Raw genomic sequence first — 18,917 nt, 5'->3', positions numbered from 1 at the left:
AACACTGATGCCCTCATGCTGGAGAGCCTGATGAGGACCTGGACTGACACCCCAACTCTTCTCATCATTTGCCTCTGCGTTGTCCTCACTGCTGTCAAACTCTACAGCTACATCTTGACCCTGGTGAGAGTCACAACTTCTCCCTACGACCCTCTCCCCAGCGGGCCATCAGCTCCACCCCAGGAGAAGCCTGCCTTGGTTCCTGATCTGATCTATGGTCTGAGTGAGTGGACATCTACCCGACTTAAAGCCTAAGGCTTGAGACTTTAGATTTGGCACTTGAGCTTAGCATGCAGAGGGAATTGTCATGAGCCTGTCATGACTAAGTGTGTTTGCTGTGCTTAGAATTAATCTAGAATTGTTTGCTGTGTATTGATTATGTCTGTTGCAGTGCCCAGCATTAAGGATTGTCATTTTCTTGATTAAGAACCTATAGAGTGAAATTTTATTGAGTAATTTGAGTGAATAAAGCACTGAAAAGGGCATTAGTGTGTGGACATTCTTTATTTCTCCCCTCGACTACATAGTCACACCTTTCTCCATCGCGACAATAGCCTTGTCAACAAACAGTGCTAAGGCAACTGAATATCCACATGTCAAAGAAAAAATCATGTCCTAATCTCACACCATAGATAAATGAACTCAAAATGGAGAAAAGTCCTAAATGTAAGGCTAAAACTGTAAAACTCTTGGAAGACTTAGGGAAAGGTCACCAAAGCATAATCTATAAAAGAAAAAAAATGAATGAGTTGAACTTTATAAAATTACTAGTATCTTTATTCTACAAACAACCCTAGAGCGAAAAGGAAAAGACAAACCACAGACTGGGAAAAAATATTTGCAGAATCATATATATAATATTTGTATCCAGATTATATAAAGAGCTCATTAAATGTCAACAATAAGAATGCAAACCACTCAAATTTTAAATTGGGGAAAAATATGAACAAATTTCACCAGAGAATATAAAATAAGAAATAAACAATGGTTTGGGGTGTAATTCAGTGGTGAAACATTTGCCTGGTATGTGTGAGGTTCTGCCTTCAGTAACGGGATGCAAAAGAAAACCACCAGAAACCAATACACACCTATTAGAATGTCTGAATTAAAAAAAAAAAAAGAAAGAAAGAAACTGACAATACCAATCACTGACAAAGATGTGAAGCAACAGGAACTCTCATTCATTGCTGGTGGGAATGCACAGTAGTACTGTCACTTTAGAGGACAGCTTGGCAGTTTCTTGCAAAGTTAAACATAGACTTGCCATATGAACCAGCAAGCACGCACCTAAGCTATTTATCCAAGTGAGGTGAAAACCTACGCCTGCACAAAAATCTGTAGGGTAAATGTTTAAAGCACCTTGATTCATATTCACCAACAGCTGGAGGCCACCAAGGTATCTTTCAACAGGTGAATGGGTAAATAGTGGTATATCTCTACTATGGGTTGTTATTCAGTACTAAAATGAAACAAGCTATGAAAAGATATGGATGAACTTTACATGCATACTGCTAAGTGAAAGAAGCCAGTCAGAAAAGGCTATATCCTATACAATTGCAATGACACAGCATGTTGGAAAAGAAACAGCTGTAGAGATGGTGAACAAATCAGTGGTTACAATAATAGAAGACAGATAAGACTTGAAGGAGGCAGGAATAACTGAGGATTATAGAGGGAATGTATAGAAGAACTTACAATAGAACAAAACAAAACATGAACTAAGTAGGTGGAGGAATCCCAGGATGGAATGTCAACAGTGACAAATGAATTTAACCCATTATAAACATATGGCAAAACCATACTGAATGCACAGGGGTGGAGGAGATGGTCTAAGTAACTGGGAAACAAAGGGGTATGGGCTGAGAATTCTTATACTGATATACAGGCATAGCTGAACTAAGCAAGAAAGGAGCAGGATGACAGATGGTAGAAGTCAGGTTCTCACCATCAGAGAGGCAAGTTACAGATAAGCAAGCAAGCAAGACCAAAATAAGCCTTTTGGCACTAGATTCAAGTAGATATAAGTATGAAGTAATGTTTAGGTTAATATAACTACAGACGATTAAGCCTAAAAATAATCATAGCTATGTGTGCATACTTAGTGCTATGTGTCACGTGTTTGTATACCCCTCACAAATTCATATGCCAAAGTCTTGACATCCACTGTGATGGTGTTAGGAGGTGGGGTCTTTGGGTGGTTATTAGGTCCTGAGCATAGACCTCTCATGATGGGGTTAGGGCCTTATAAGAAGACATGACAGAGCTTGTATCCTCCTTCTGATCTCCATGTGAGGAAACAGAGAGAGGGTAACCAGCTACAGGCAAAGAACCTAGGTCACACATGACATAAAGCTGAAACCATCAGTATGTCACTAGGAAACACAGTGGGAGAAGCTTCTTACATGCACTCAGATACAAATGACAGGGGAATACCAAAGAAGCTATTGATTAAAATGGGGAAAAATCCCAGTCCAGACCAGGCAGGGAGGGAGTGAAGGGGGAGGGGGTGGGTTCACCCTCTTAGGCAACGTAAGAGGACCTATTGACAAAAGACTGGCATTTTCACCCAGATGAAATATGGGCCTCCTAAAGGGCCAGGGAAAAGGTTTCATGAGGAAAAAATACATAACAGATAATATATTGTTTCACAAACACACTAAAGTATAGCTGAATCTATTCCCTAGGACATGAGGCTGGAAATGCATTAACAGATGTTCTCTTTATGCTGAAGTTTATAATTTATTTAAATGTGATGCTTTACCTTTGCTCCCAACATGAACATGTTTTTGTGTAAAGGATAGTGTCTGAGAAGATAATTGTGTACTTGTCATAATCATGTTTCAGTTTCACACTTGTCCTTTCTGGTGGGACCCCTTGATCTTCTTTTACTGACACCCATAATGACAGAGGATATAACTGAAGGTAACAATTGATTATTCGTTACAAGAGAAGTTCCAATGTGAACCTAATTAAAGAATTTCCTTACACTTCTTCCTTGCTAAAACAAGTACTTTTAATAAGGAAAAGCCCCTGACATGCCATTCAGACCTTCCCTCACATGCATGCTTACACACACAACTACTGCCCTCATCTCCCCATCTGGAAATACCATTTGTCACCCAGAAGTAATTGGCTAATTTGCTGGGTTTGCCCTTTAAATGTTCCATGTTCTCCTGACACCTTTGAGTTTCATGTAGAGGCTCTTAGGGTTTTTTTCTAGAGATGACACTGTCTGGAAAGGGATTTCTGAAGATAATTCTGAATATAGTACCTGAATCACGAAAGAACAATGCTCCCATATGAAAGACACACTGTTCTTGCAAGAAAGAAGCAAATGTCAGTACCACAGTCAGGACTGTGAGGCATCTCAGGGTTACAGCTACACCCATAACTTGTCACACCCCTAGCCTGTTACTACAGCATGCCATCACAATGAGTTATAACCAAAGTGTTAACAACCTACTCCACTCACCATCCTAACATGTGATCACAAGTTTCTGCCGCAACACATTACAACCACAAGTTACAGACATAGCAAGTTACAGCTACAAGTCATAACACTAAGTTGTTTCACCACATTAACAAGTCTGGCTGACACCCCCCCCCCATACTTAGCATCAGATTTGATATACACTATGATAAAAGGTTTAAATCATTGGTAGTTGTGCGGGGGATGAAAAATATAGTGCCTTGGGGAGGGTGTGATGACTATTCAGGGATAATATGATGGAACCATTCTGCCTCCTGATTGTGGTGATAGTGACTCAAATATTCACATGATAAAATTTCACAGATACACACACACACACACACACACACACATGCACACACAGGAAATCTGAACAAGGTATGTCCATGACTTCACAGTATTGCACAGATGTCAGTTTCCTGGTTTGGACAATGTTCTTGGGTTCTGTATGACCCTATCCTCAGGGGGGAAAGGGCACAAGGAGGGATTTCCCTGAAGTAGTGTTACAACTGCCTGTGAGTCTTAAGCTATTTCACTAAAGGTATTTAAAAAGATATGTGACTTGCTAGGAGCCTTTAAAAAAAAATGCATCAGGATGAGCCTTTGTTCAAGCACAGCAGGAGGGGCAGGCTTTCTCTGGGGAAGGCCATTCTGTACGTGTGTTCTGCCCTTGGTCATTCTTCACTCAGCACTGCCTCACAAACAGGCTACTGCTAGCATGGAAACGTCAGTCCAGGAGGCACCTTGGCTCAAAGGGCAGCAGGAGAAATGTGTAGCTTTTCCAAAGTGACTTTTACAGGCAACTTTGAGTTTCACGGCCCATGTCACTGCAAGGGAACTCCAATTTGCAAGCTGGGGTATCTGGGTACTATCTCTCATTTCCCAGAAGCTGAGTAAGAATGGCTCAATTAGCCTGGTTGCTGCATAAGCACCTTTTTAACCAGAATAGGAACACAGTTGAACAAATCAACACTACTACCTTTATTCTTATCAGGTTTGTATTCACCACCTCCTAATATGTCTTCAAGATCCTTGTCTGAAAAACCTAGAAAAAAATAAAATATACATTTCAATGACAAAACACTTTTAGCAACAAGAAACTCATATTAGTTAACATTAATTAATATTAATAGAAAATGCTGCCAGTTCCACTTGAGAATGTCCTTGATGGCACTGGGGGCATGGACTAGTGGAATAGTACTTGCCTAGTATGTGCAAGGTCCTGGGTTGAATCCCCAGAACCACACAAAAAAATCCCTTGATGAAGATGGTAGACAAAATTCCAAGAGGGCCCCAAGACTTCCCACTGCTGGTGTGTACATGCCCTGCATAACAGCCAGTCTTTTCAAATGTGAGTGGGACTATGAAGTGGATGGATATCATTCCCTTGATTAGGTCATAGGTCATATTACATTGCAAAGGTAAAGGGATTTTGCAAACATAATTAAGATACAGTAATCAAAAGGAAAATTACACTGGGTGAGCCTGACTTAATCAGGTGACCCCTTAAATGCAGGTTTTATCTTCCCTCAAGTTCAGACATCAGAAGCAAAAATGCAAGTCTTTCTCTCTCTTCTCCCTCTCAACCCTCTCTCTCTCTGCCTTTCTCCTGCTGGTCCTGAAGAAGCAAATAGCTGAAAGGAAATGTACTGTTAGCAACCACATGAGCTTGGAATTTGAGACCCCAGCCCTGGTCAACACCCTGATTAGAGTTCTATGAAACCCTGAACAGAAAGCTCAGCTTCCTAACTGACTAAAGGAAATTTCAAGATGGCAAATGGGCATTATCTTCATTCGCTATTTCTTAAAAAAAAAAAAAAAAAAAAAAAACTACGTTTCTGAAAATTCGTGATGGGAGTAATAGAAAACCAATACAGGAAGCAGAACAGTTATCAATTACATATAGTTCAACCACTGAGTACACCTCTTTGAATATTCCATGATGAAATGGAAAGTATGCTTATGGCATTTCTGTTGCACTTGAAGAACTATAGTTCTCTCAAAGGCAGCTGTGTGACTGCTCCAATTCTAAGGTCTTAGCTGCTTTGGGTCACAGGAGACCACTTTTATTGGATAGAATGAATGATGGACCAACTATAGTTATACCAAGTTGATGTTTTCTTGAAAATCAATGAAATGATTTCAACAATTCAGGAAGGCCACTAATGGTATTTATTGCCAAGAATATGATTTCAACTAAAACTTAGGATTCTCAAAAACCTATATCCATCACTGTGATTTAATAGCTTCCCAATACTCAAAGACCTTTTCTAATGACATAGGTGGTGATATTAACAAATGTGACTTTGGGTTTTGCATAATGAAGTGTGGCATTATTTGAAACTGGAAAAATCTTAGAATATTAATGTTTTCCAAGTGACACCAATGTGCAATGCCACAAAACCACATATAGGTAAAAGATCCACTAAGAGGGCAAGAGAGTCCCATGGGATTCAATGGAACAGAGGGAGGAAAGCTCACAGATACGTTTCCCACAATGTGCTTAACCTATAAACAACTATTAGTTGAGTTTTGGTATGCTACTGAAGAAGAATGTCCATATTGACGTGGAAAAGTCTATAAAGATGTTTTCCTTTTTCCAGCTACCTCTCTGTATGAGGCTAGATTTTCTTCATGTATTTCACCCACAACATATCACAACTAAATTGAAATTTACATTTGAGAATCCAGTTGTCTCCTATCAAGCCAGATATTAGAGAAATTTGCAAAAATGTAAAATAATGCCACTATTCTCACTAAGTGGTGTTTTTTTTTCTTGCCAAATATAGTTACTTCTCATTAAAATATGCTATTTATGTTAACGTGTAGGACTCGTGTTGGTCATGTTCAATTTCAGCTTTAAGGACTCAGATGGTAAATACTGATAGATACGACCTACTGTTCCAGGGTTGGAAACAGGGGCTGGCCTATGGTTTCAGTCAGCTGGAACTTACCTCCTCCTGCTACATTTGGTTTCCTGCGGCTATCATCTGGATCATTTCGATCATCCAAGGCATCAGCCAAGTCGAAATCATTTACTTCAGGAGGCACCAAAAGACAAGAATACAGTCTTCTGGTTAAACTATAAGCAGGTCATTTGGACAGTATCTTTGAAGGGGCTCCCTAAGGCCCTCCTTACTGCCCTCCTCAGGGCAGACAGTTACCTGAAGAACCTGCTGGAGCTCTGGTTGTTCCTGGCCTCCTGGTTGTGGTGGTGGTGAGGTGGTCCCATCTCCCTAGAAGGGGGAGGGAGGACAGTAAGGAACACACATTTATACAACTACTCTATACCTTGGGAGAGTCACAACATCAATAGAGTACCCTTGCCTTGGACCTTCAGACCTCCAAACAATCATATTGAGATGAATGCCAAAGAGACGGAAGGTGTTTAGAAATGGTGGATTCTGCTCACTTTTCTTCAGGGGAAGGGGGGACTGGGAGATGACTGTAGTCCCACATCTGACCAGGTGGGTGAGAGAGCTGGGACTTTAGCTCAGATCTGCTGGAGATGACTGCATGGCCAGGAAGTTCTAGATTTGAGCATGATCCCTGAGAGCTCCTCACCCTGGTTTCCACCAATGCCACCCAGACCTGAACCAAAGACAACTGCCATGGATAGACCAATGTAACATTCCCTGTGAAGTATGGAAGTGTCTTATTAATTAAAAGTGGTTACGACATATACATACAATTTTATACAAGTGTGGTTACTACTGAAATATTAGGTCTTTGGATGCAACCAGGTCCTTTAAAAATATGGACTTCTTTCACATCAATTCCACAGCATGGCATTTTCCAACATTCTCTTCTCTTGCACTTTAGAAGAGAAGGCCATAATTGTTCCTGTTATTGAAGGTAATAGTGGAGAAAGGCACTGACAGAGCCATCCAGAGCAAGCAACCAGAGAGAAATAGCAATGTTTGTGGGGGGAAAAAGCATCAATGAGTTGGCAGATTAAATGTGGTCCTCCGGTGGGTGTGGTGGTACATGCCTGCAATTCCAGCTACTCAGGAGGTTGAGACAGGAAAATCCAAGTTTGAGGTCAGTCTGGGCAACTTAGTAAGACCCTTTCTAAATATGTAAATAGAAATCTCAACAAACTTAAAAAGTATTAAAGTTATACAGAGAGGTATCTCTGATAATATGAATCCAAACTAGATACAAAGAAGAAAAAGGAAAAAAAAAAGAGAAGACAATCTACAAATACTGGAAGTTAAACAGCATACTTCTAAATAAAATAAAAGCCAAAAAAATGACTCAAGGAGAAATTTAGAAATACAGAGAACTATGGGAAAATGAAAATACAACATATCAAAATATAGAGGATGCAGCTAAAAAATATTCAGAGGGAAGTTTATAGCACTAAATGCTTAAATTAGAGATGAAGATCAATAACCCAAGTTCTTAACCTGAGATACTAGAAAAACAAAAGCAAAGCAAGCAGACAGAAATAGTAAACACAAGAGAAGAAATCAATGAAATTGAAAATAGGAAACTTATAGAAAGTCATGAACCAAAATGTTGTTCTTTGAAAAAGTAAATTTAAGTGATAAACCTATAGTCTTACTAATAACTATAAGAAGAGAAGAGAAAACACATCAACCTGAAAAATGAAATAAACCCTGATGACAAACTGTAGCCATTAAAAAGGAAAATGGAATGCTATGAACAACTTTATGGTCATGTATTTGACAATTTGGAAAAATGTACCAATGTCACAAAAACTACCAACTATCAAAACACAATTAAATCCCATATTCATGGATCAGAAAACTAATATTGTTAAAATGACCATACTGCCCAAGATGAGCTATGAATTTAGTGCAATTTCTCTTAAAATTCCAATGGCATTTTTTTTGCAGACAAAGACAAATCCATCCTAAAATCCATATGGAATCTCAAAGAATTCTAAATAGTCAAGAACAGTCTAGAAAAAGGAGAACATAGTTGGTAGAATCACAGTTCCTGATCTCAAAACTCACTACAAAGTTGTAGCTATCAAAACAGCATGGTAGGGGCTGGGGATGTGGCTCAAGCGGTAGCGCGCTCTCCTGGCATGCGTGCGGCCCGGGTTCGATCCTCAGCACCACATACACACAAAGATGTTGTGTCCACCGAAAATTAAACAATAAAAATAAATAAAAATTATATAAAAAAAAAACCAGCATGGTATAGACATATAAGAACTGTCACAGACCAATGCAAGAGAACAAAGTGCCCCCAAATAAACCCTACCATATATTATTAACACATTTACAACAAGGATGCGAAGACCATTCATTCAATAAGTAAAGGACCGTCTTCAACAAATGGTTCTGGGATTGGACATCACATGCAAAAGAATGAGGAATGAAGTTCCAACATATAGAAAAATTAATTCAAGCTGGACATGGTGGCACACACCTGTAATCCCTGGTACTTGGGAGACTGAGGTAGGAAGATCACAAGTTTGAGGCCAGTCTCAGCAACTTGGCAAAACCCTGCCTCAAAATAAAAAGAAGAAAGAAGAAAGAAGAAAGAAGAAAGAAGAAAGAAGAAAGAAGAAGAAGAAGAAGAAGAAGAAGACGACGACGACTAGAGAGGCAGGTCAGTGATAGAGCACCTCTGGGTTTAATCCTCAGCATTGCAAATAATAGTAATAATAATAATTCAAAGGATCAAAGACTAAATATAACAGCTAAAAAAATCTTACAAGAAAACAAATGGGAAATTTTTCATGACATTAGTTTTGGTGATGACTTCCTGAACATGATACTACAAGTACAGCAAGCAAAAAAAAGTGGGGGGGGGGGGAATTGGTCATCATGAAAATTTTTTAAATTTATCCAAAGGACACTATTCAGATAGTAGAAAGATTACTCACAAGAATGGAAGAAAATATTTACAAATCATACACATAACAAAGTATTAGTATCCATACTATGTAAGAAACTTCTACAACTCAACAACAACAACAAAAAACAACCAACATGATTTTAAAAATGGGAAAAGGATTTGACTAGATAGCTCTTTTAAGAAGACATTAAAATGCCTAATAACACATAATTAATAAATAATAATAAACACACAAAAAGATGCTCAGCATCAATAGAGATTCCAAAAATGCAAATCAAAACTGCAATTAGGCTGGGCACGGTGGCGCACACCTGTAATCCCAGCAGCTAGGGGGGCTGAGGCAGGGGAATTGTGAGTTTAAAGCCAGCCTTAGCAACTTAGCGAGACCCTGTCTCTAAATAAAATATAAAAAGAGGTGGGGATGTGGCTCAGTGGATAAGCGCCCCTGGGTTCAATCCCCAGTACCACAAAAAAAAAAAAATGCAAAGAGATCCCACTTCACATGTATTAAGGTAGCTATTATCAAAATTTTAAAAAATTAAAGATAAAGAATAACAAGTGCTGATGAAGACATGAAGAAATTGGAAACCTAGGGGCTAGGGTTGTGGCTCAGTGGTAAAGTGCTCGCCTAGCATGCAAGAGGCACTGGGTTCGATCCTCAGCACCACATAAATGTAAAATAAAGATATTGTGTCCACCTAAAACTTAAGAATAAATATTAAAAAAAAAAAGAAATTGGAAACCTAGTATGTTGCTTATGGGAATATAAAATAGTACAGCCAATGTGGAAAACATTTTGGCAGTTCCTTAAAACATGAAAAACAGAATTACCATGTGATCTAGCAATTCAACTTCTAGGTGTACACACAAATGAACTCAAAGTAGAGACTCTAACAGACACTTGCACACCAATGTTTATAGCAGCATTATTTACAACATTTAAAAAGTAAAAAGAATCCAAGTTTATATCAACATATGAATGGTTAAACAAAACATGGCATATACAATGAAATATTATTCAGCCTTAAAAGAATGAAATGCTGATACATGCTATGACAGACAAACCCTGAAAATATTATGTTAAGTGAAGTTAGCTAGGTATTTCACATAAGTAGAATCATACAATATTTGTCCTTTTGCATGTACCTAGAATGGGAAGATGCTTAATGACAGAAAGTAAAACAGGTTACCAGAGGATCGGAATAAAAGGAATGTGGAATTATTATTTTTTCTTTCTTTCTTTCTTTCTTTGGGGGAGCGGGGAGTGGGAATCAAACTTAGGGCTCTGTGAATGCAAGGCAAATACTTTGCTGCTAAGCTACCTCCCAGTCCATGGATTTTTGTTTGTTTGTTTTTAAATGGTTACAGAGTTCATGATTGGGGTGATGAAAAATTCTGGAAACATATAGTGATGATGGCTGCACTGAAATATATACTTATAATGGAAGACTTAATGTTATATATGTTTACTACAAGAAAAAACTCAATGTAGATGAAATACACAACCTGAATATTCCTATAGCTATAGTTGAAACAGAAGTTTTCAAAAACAAATCTCTAGGCCTTGGTAGTTTCACTGGAGAATTCTGCCAAATATTAAAAAAAAAAAGTCAGCTCTCTTCAAACTGATCTATTAAAATCCAGAAAGATTTTTTACTAGAAATAGACAAAGTTATTCTAAAATATGTATAGAAAGGCACAAGCCCTATAATAACTTTTTAAAATCTTGAAAAAGAATAAAGTGAGAAGAATCACTCTAACAAGTCTTAAGACTTATTTTATAGGTACACTAATTGAGACAGTGGTTGAGGGACAGACAGGAATACAGATCAAAAGAACAGAATGGAGAACTCAAGAAGACCTCAACATGCACCAGATGATTTTTGATAAACATGCAAAGGCAATCCAGTGTAAGAAAGTCTTCTCAGCAAAAGGTGCTAGAGTAATTAAATATCTGTATGGTTAGATATGAGGTATCCCACAAAAGCTCATGTATGAAACAATGGAAGAGAGTTCAGAGGAGAAATCATTAAATGACAGCAAGTAGCTTTTCCAAATGCAATGATAAGGAACTACAAGAAGAAAATTGAAATATTCACCAGCATGTGGAAATTAAACAAGATGGTCCCAAACAACTAATGGGTCAAAGGAGAAATGAAAAGGAAAATCAAGTAATAGAGACGAAGGAATAGAGGGGTACGTCAGTAGTAGAGCACTTGCCTAGAATACATGAAGCCCTGGGTTCCACTCCCAGTGGGAAAGAAAGAAGGAAAGAAGAAAGAGGGAGAGAGGGAGGGAAAAGGAGGAAGGAGAGGGGCAGGGGAGGGAGAGGGAGAGGGAGAGGGAGGGAGAGGGAGAGGGAGAGGGAGAGGGAGAGGGAGGAAGGAAGGAAGGAGAGAGAGAGAGGAGAGNAGGAGGAGGAGAGGGAGAGCGGAGGGGAGGGGAGGGGAGGGGAGGGGGAGGAGAGGGAGAGGGAGAGGGAGAGAAAGAAAGCAAGCAAAAAATTATGTGATGCAACAAAAGAAGCTCTAAGGGGGAATGCTTACCTGGGGGGTGGGGGACACAAGATCTTAAACAACCTAAATGTATGGCTCAAGGTACTAACAAAACAAATACAAACTAAGCCAAAGTCAGCAGGAAGGAGGAAATTATAAACATCAGATAGAAATAAATGAAACATAGATGGCTGAAGGTGTAGTTCACTAGCTTAGTATGCATGAAGCTCTAGGTTCAACACTCTCACCATTACCACAAAAACAAAAAGAAGTAGAGACAAGAAAAACAACAGAAAGGATTAATAGAACTAAGATTTCATAGACTGGGCATAACTCAATGATAGAGCACATGCTTAGCATAGCATGTTCAACACCCTGGGTTCAGTAACCAGCACAAACACAAACAAACCTAACAGTTGTTTGAAAAGATAAAACAAGATTGAAAATCCTTTAGCTCCACTAACAAAGAAAAGAGAGCTCTCAAAATTATCAAGGAAAAAAGGAGATATTACAACTGATACTATAGAAATATAAAAGATCATAGGAGATTACTATGAACCAAAAATCAGGTAACCTAGAACAATGCATAAATTCCTAGAAACATACAGCTTATCAAGCCTGAAACATGAAGAAGCAGAAAATTGGAACAGGCCAACTATAAATAAGGATATTGAATCAATGATCCAAAATCTAACAGCCAGATATGGTGGCACACAGCTGTAATCCCAGCTACTTTGGAGGTTGAAGCAGAAGGATCAAGAGTGTAAAGCAAGTGAGGCAAGCATCACTCTCTTACCAAAGCCAGAAAATACCACAAGAAAAGTACAGGCCAGTATCCCTGCTTAACACAGAAACAAAAATCCTTAATGAAGTCCTAGCAAACAGAATTCAATAGCCCATTAAAAATATTATATACCATGATCAAGTTGGATTTATGTGTGGGATATAATGATGGCTCAATACACTTAAATCAATTAATGTGGTACACCACATCAGATGAAGTTGTACCTTCATACAATCATCTCAACAGGCACAGAAAAAGCACATCTGACTAAATCCAACATGCTTTTGATTAAAAAAAAGTCTTTAAGTACAGAAGGATTGTAACTCATGATAAAGTCTGTGTGTGACAAGCCAACAGCTAGCATCATACTTTACAGTAAAAAGCTGATCACTTTTCTTAGAAGATCACTTTTCTTACTTTCACCATTTCTATTCAATATAGTACTGGAAATCCTCACCAGAGCAATTAGGCATCCCAGTCTGAAAGGAAGAAGTTCAGTTGTGTCTGTAGATGACAGGATCTTATGTATAGAAATAAAAATCTGAAGACTCCACCCACCAAAAAGCTGTTAAAATAAACAAATTCAGTAAAGTTGCAGCATACAAACTTAAAATAAGAAAATCGAACATTTTTATATTTAACGATAAACTCTCAAAAACATCTTAACAAAACAAATCCCATTTACAATAATATAAAAACAACAAACTGGGAATAAATTTAACTCTGGAGTTAAAAGATATTTATACTGAGAACTATAAAACATTACTCAAAGAAATTGAAGAAGATGCAGTAGTAGAAAGATATGTTCATGGACTAGGAGGATTAACACTGCTAACATGTCCATATTATCCAAAGTGATCTATATATAGATTCAGTGCAATCCCCATACAAATTCCAACAGCATTTTTCACAGAGTTTAGAAAAAATCCTAAAGGATGAAAAGTTTCTAAACATTGCTTTAGGCAAAGAATTTTTGGAATACAACCCCAAAAATTATAGGAAACAAAAGCAAAATACATGAATGGGTTCGTATCCAACTAAGAAATTCTGAAGAGCCATCAAGAATGAAGAGTTAAGCCAGGTGATGCTTAAAGTTGCAGTGTAGACAGCCTGGGAGCAGATACTTGGTCTCAGGTTGGAGTAGGGGATAAGGCTGCATTTCTATGGTATTTTGAAGTTAGGATTTGTTCTGTTCCCTGGATTATGGAATTCACCCTCACCTGATAATAAATCTCTTAAAAAGTCAACTTATATAGCTAGAATAGATCTGTGGTCTGCCACCGAACCCCAATTGACAAAGATGAAAAGAAACATACCTGGCAAATACTGCCCCAAAGGAAGCTAGTGGAGAGAAGGTAATGTTGAACAAAGTCGAGGTTCAGGGCCAAAATAATTATTAGGGACTAAAGGGATGACTGCCTAAGGAGAAATAATTCATTGAGAAGTGTTAAGCATTCTGGTCTTGTGTGCATTTACCTAATAACAGGGTCTCAGATGAATATAAACACAAAAAAAGTAGCAGTAAAAGGAAAACTTCAAAAATCAGCAAACTCCACAATAAATGACTCTACCTTTCACTGGAATTGAAAATTCAAGAACACAAAAACGAGTAAGAATATAGAAAAATTGAATAAGCCTGAGTTCATGGATATCCCCAAACTAGAGACTACACATTCTTTTCCAGTTTACCTTAAACTTTTAACAAAACATTTGTCACCATGTTCTAGGCCACAAAACAAGTCTCAAGAAACAGAAAAAGAATTGGTATCATACAGTCCATGTTCTTGAGCTGCAATAGAATAAAATCACAAATCAATGACCAAAGTAATACTGTATTCCATATGTTTGGAAATTTTATATACTTATCTATTTGCAGTATAGGGATTAAACCAAGGGCCTTGTGCATGCTAAGCCAGAGCTCTGCCACTGAGCTACACCTCCAACCCTGGAAATTTAAGTTTTAAAATGCACTTCTAGCCATGGGTGGTAGCACATGCCTGTAATCCCAGTAACTGGGGAGGCTAAGGCAGGAAGATGGCAAATTCAAAGCCAGTCTCACCACCTTACTGAGACCCTATCTCAAAATCAAAAATAGGGGCTGGTGTTATAGCTCAGTGGTAGAGTGCTTACCTAACATGGGTGAGGCACTGGTTTTGATCCTCAGCACCACATATAAATAAAAAATATATTTTTAAAAAAAATAAAAAATAAAGAGGGTTAGGGATCTAAGTCAGTGGTAAAGCACCCCAGGTTCAAAAGAAAGAAAGAAAGAAAGAGAGAGAGAGAGAGAGAGAGAGAGAGAGAGAGAGAGAGAGAGAAAGAGAAAGAAAGAAAGAAAGAAAGAAAGAAAGAAAGAAAGAAAGAAAGAAAGAAAGAAAATGAAGAGATAATGTGCAGAATAGAAGAGTATATTTTGAAAGTATATATCTGATAAGGGGTTAATATTCAAAATGTATAAGGAACTCATGGCGCTACTCTGGCCAACCACAACCCTGAAATTACTTACAGTGTCATCAGTACTGCTCTGTACAAACACTTCTCATGGCAACACGTTACAGAAGAAAAGACCCTCCAGATACAGTCAGAATATCTGGAATCCAGTCCATGTGTCCACTGGCTTGCAGCATGACCTTGAACAAGTCCCTCTCACATGAATAATGAGAGGGAGGACATGAGCACTGAGGTTCTCTCCAATTCTGACACCTAGAGTTCTTCTTTAGTAAAAACAGCTTCAATTTTAAAGTTTAAATTTGTTATAAAGGTAATACGCACTGTGTGTTAAAAATACATTTTACCAATGGCACAGAACTATAAGAAATAACAAAGCCAGCCTCAAGTCTATCCCCAGAGGAGGCTGCTCTGCATGTGTCCCTATGTTCACATCTAATTTTATATGATAGAAATTCATTCATTGTTCTGGGGCTTGCTTTATTTGTGTCAGTTCCAGAAACCTACCTTACTATTCATATTCATAGTACGAATGGTTTAGAATTTATCTATTTCAGTAGTGGGATTTGAGGGTGTTAAATTTGGGTCTGTTACACAAGTCACAAACATCATTTCAAATGTACCTCTGTGTACATGTATATGTATAAATGTACCTGGAGGGGAAAGCACTTTGAAGTAGAACTGCTCATTCAAAGAGTTTATTAAAAGTGCCCTCCCCAAAGACTAGAAGCATATTACCATCTACAGAAATGGAACTGTACAGGAACAGCTTGGTACAACATGTAAACCAAGCTTCCTGCCTGCCACAGCACCAGCATACATGCTCACTGCATGCCGGTACTGACCAGATCACTAACTCAAAGGAAAACATTCTGATACCACATAACTTCATAAAGTCATCCTCTCAAAGGACAGTGGCCCCATTGTCCCCTAGGGGGTCTAGGAGGCCATAACTATTTTCATAATCACCCTCAAATGTTTGTTGCCCTTTTTACTGGATCAGCATTTACACTGTGATACAAAAGGTGAGTAAACTTGCCAGCCCTTGGCATGCAGCAAGGCCCAAGATATGATGAGACTCCTCATCACTACACAATGGCAGTCCAGAAAGAATGCCTGTTTCACCTAAGAAAGTCCTAGATGAAGCTGGTAGGCAGAATTCTCCGATAGCCACAAAGATTCCTACACTCTATATAATTTTCATTCCTTGAGTGTGGGAAGGACCCAGGCCCAGGCTGGATGGCACTGTCATGATGAAGTTTTAACATGGAAGAGGTCAATAGATTTTGCAGTGTGACTTTAGATTACTCAAATGGGAGAATACTCTAGGTAATTTGGACATAATCAGGTGAGCTCTTGAAAAGTGGGCTTAGGCCTTCTCTGAATGATACCACAGACAGCAGAATCTCTCACTCTTGTGCTGATCTTGAAGAAATATGCAACTGTGAGTTTCACAGCTTCATGGAAATGAATTCTGTTAACAATTATGAATCTTTAAACATGTTACCTTACACAAGGAAAGGCCCTTTGCAGATGTGATTAATCTAAGGCCCTTGACACAGGGAGATTATCTGGTCAGGGCCAATGTAATCATAAGGGCCTCTGAAAGGAGAGACAGGAAGGAGAGGCAGAGGAGATGTGATAATGGAAGCAGGAATGGGACTCAGAAAGCTTGACTATGCTACTCAACTGGCCTTGAAGATGGAGGAAGTAGCCACAAGCCAAAGAATACTCGTGGTTGTACACATAGGAAAAGGGAAGGAAACAGATTCTCCCCTAGAGTCTCAAAAGAAATGTAGCTTTGCTAGCTCCTTTAGCATAACCCATTTTGAATTAATAATCTCAATTATTATAAGATAAATTTGAATTGTTTAAAAAGCTGGGTTTATGGTCATTGATTTATAGCAGAAATAGGAAATTGACATGACCTCAGACTTCAGAAGACACCCTAGCCCCAGCTGACATCTGGATTGCACCTTTGCAAGGGGACACTAAGCAGAGGATCCAGCTAAATAGGTGCCACATTCCTGATCCTAGGCAAATGAGAATTAAGTGAATAGAAAATCATTTTAATTCACTAAACTTATGGTAATTGGAGCAGAAAACGTTTATTAGAATTCAACCTTGAATACACATCTTTTTAACATTCCATGTGATGAAATGAGAAGGTGCTTAGAGAACTTCTGTTGCACACCCAAGCATAATAGGTGACTCAAGAAAAGTAAACAATACCAATGAAATCAATACAAAAGAAAAAAAGGCTGGGGATGTGGCTCAGTGGTTGCGTGCTCCTGAGTTCAATCCCCGGTACCAAAAAGGAAAAAAAAGGGATGGCATAGCCAAGAAATTAGAAAAAAGGAAAGGTATAACACATTGATAAGAGGATGAACACACCTGGAAGAAATAATATTTTTAAATTTGGAAGCACTGAAACACTCAAAATACATGAATCAAAAAGTGGTAGAGGTAAAAGGAGAAATAAACAATGAAAAATAATGACAGAAAAATTAGGGGAATTTGCAAATATCACTACTGACTAAAATAAATAAAAATGATTATAAAAAGGGAATACTATTAACAAAAGTATGCCAATAAATTGGTAGCCTAAATGAAATGGACAAAATTTTGAAAGACACAAAGTACTGAAAATAACTCAGGGAGAAATAGAAAGTCTGAATAGACAAGTAAACAGAACTAGGGGCTGGGGATATGGCTCAATGGTAGAGAGCTTGCCTAGTGTGCATTAGACCCTGGGTTCAATCATCAGCACCACAAAAAAAAAAAAATCAAGTAAATAAAACTAATTATCAAACTTTAATGAATAAAAGCCCAGGACCATATGGCTTCACTGGTGAATTATACAAAACATTTAAAGGACAAATAGCAATCTTTCTACAAGTCTTCCAGAAAACAGAAGATATACTTTCAAATTCATTCAACAAGACCAGCATGACTCTAATGCCAAAACCAGACAAAGACATCTTAAGAAAAACTGCAGACCTCTATTATGAATACAGATGCAAAAATCTACAAAAAATACCAGCACGTCAAATCCAACAAAAAAGAGTTATATTCCATTTAATTTTTTAAAGGATCAAAAGCAGTTCAATGAAGGAATAGTCTTTTAAATAATGGTGTTGGGAATAATTAGAAATTCATATGCAAGGGAAAAAAAAACCCAGAAAATCGATGGAACCTGGGAATCCTAGTTCTTAGACATGGTATCAAAAGCATAATCCAGGGCTGAGGTTGTGGCTCAGTGGTAGAGCACTTGCCTAGCATGTGTGAGGCACTGGGTTTGAATCTCAGCACCACATGTAAATAAATAAAACATAAAGGTCCATTGACAACTAACAAAATGATTTAAAAAAGTATTGTCCATAAAAGGAAAAGCTGATAAGCTGGACATCATCAAAATTTAAAATGTCTGCTCTACAAAAGTCCTTGTTAAAAGATTGAAAAGATAAGCTACAAAATAGGAAAAAAACATTTGCAAAACACTTCTGACTGAAGACTTGTGTCTAGAATACTTAAAGAGATCTCAAAACTCAATAGTAAGAAAAACAAAAAACTCCAATTTATGTTATTATGTATGGTTTTTAATGTCATTTACATGGATTGGTTAATAGTTTTTTGTTTTTTTTTTTTAGTTTAAGTTCTTAGATGATACATATTGATTCATAATGATCCATGTTAACGAAAGCTCTTAAGATCAATAATTAGGCTGGAGTTGTGGCTCAGTGGCAGAGCACTTGCCTAGCATGTGTGAAGCACTGGGTTTGACCCTTAGCGCTGCATAAAAATAAACAAATTAGAAAAAAGATATGCTATTCATCTACGACCACAAAAAAACAAAACAAACAAAAAAAAAAAAAAAACAAAGATC

The 18,917-nt window shown here is 37.9% G+C and overlaps 1 protein-coding gene across 5 annotated transcripts in view; it reads right to left on the bottom strand.

The window, feature by feature from the left end:
- Positions 1 to 13,914, bottom strand: part of Cd99l2 (CD99 molecule like 2) — a 43,804-nt gene extending 29,890 nt beyond the window's left edge. For 2 of the 5 annotated variants that reach the window (XM_048797003.1, XM_048797007.1), the window contains exons 1-4: positions 13,041 to 13,148; positions 6,634 to 6,705; positions 6,424 to 6,507; positions 4,449 to 4,514 (exon numbers count right to left, since the gene is read on the bottom strand). In XM_048797003.1, the coding sequence (XP_048652960.1) occupies positions 4,449 to 4,514; positions 6,424 to 6,507; positions 6,634 to 6,705; positions 13,041 to 13,056 (238 nt within the window). In that variant the 5' untranslated portion in view covers positions 13,057 to 13,148. Of the gene's footprint in view, positions 1 to 4,448; positions 4,515 to 6,423; positions 6,508 to 6,633; positions 6,706 to 13,040; positions 13,149 to 13,899 lie in introns of those variants that run through there. The other 3 variants (XM_048797002.1, XM_048797005.1, XM_048797006.1) reach the window with 3 other exon arrangements.
- Positions 13,915 to 18,917: the final 5,003 nt, after the last annotated feature.

The sequence above is a fragment of the Marmota marmota genome, unplaced genomic scaffold (genome assembly GCF_001458135.2).
Source record: "Marmota marmota marmota unplaced genomic scaffold, marMar, whole genome shotgun sequence".
Classification (NCBI taxonomy): domain Eukaryota; kingdom Metazoa; phylum Chordata; class Mammalia; order Rodentia; family Sciuridae; genus Marmota; species Marmota marmota.
The sequence above is the reverse complement of the archived record's forward strand: the minus strand, read 5'-3'. Positions and strand labels throughout refer to the sequence as shown.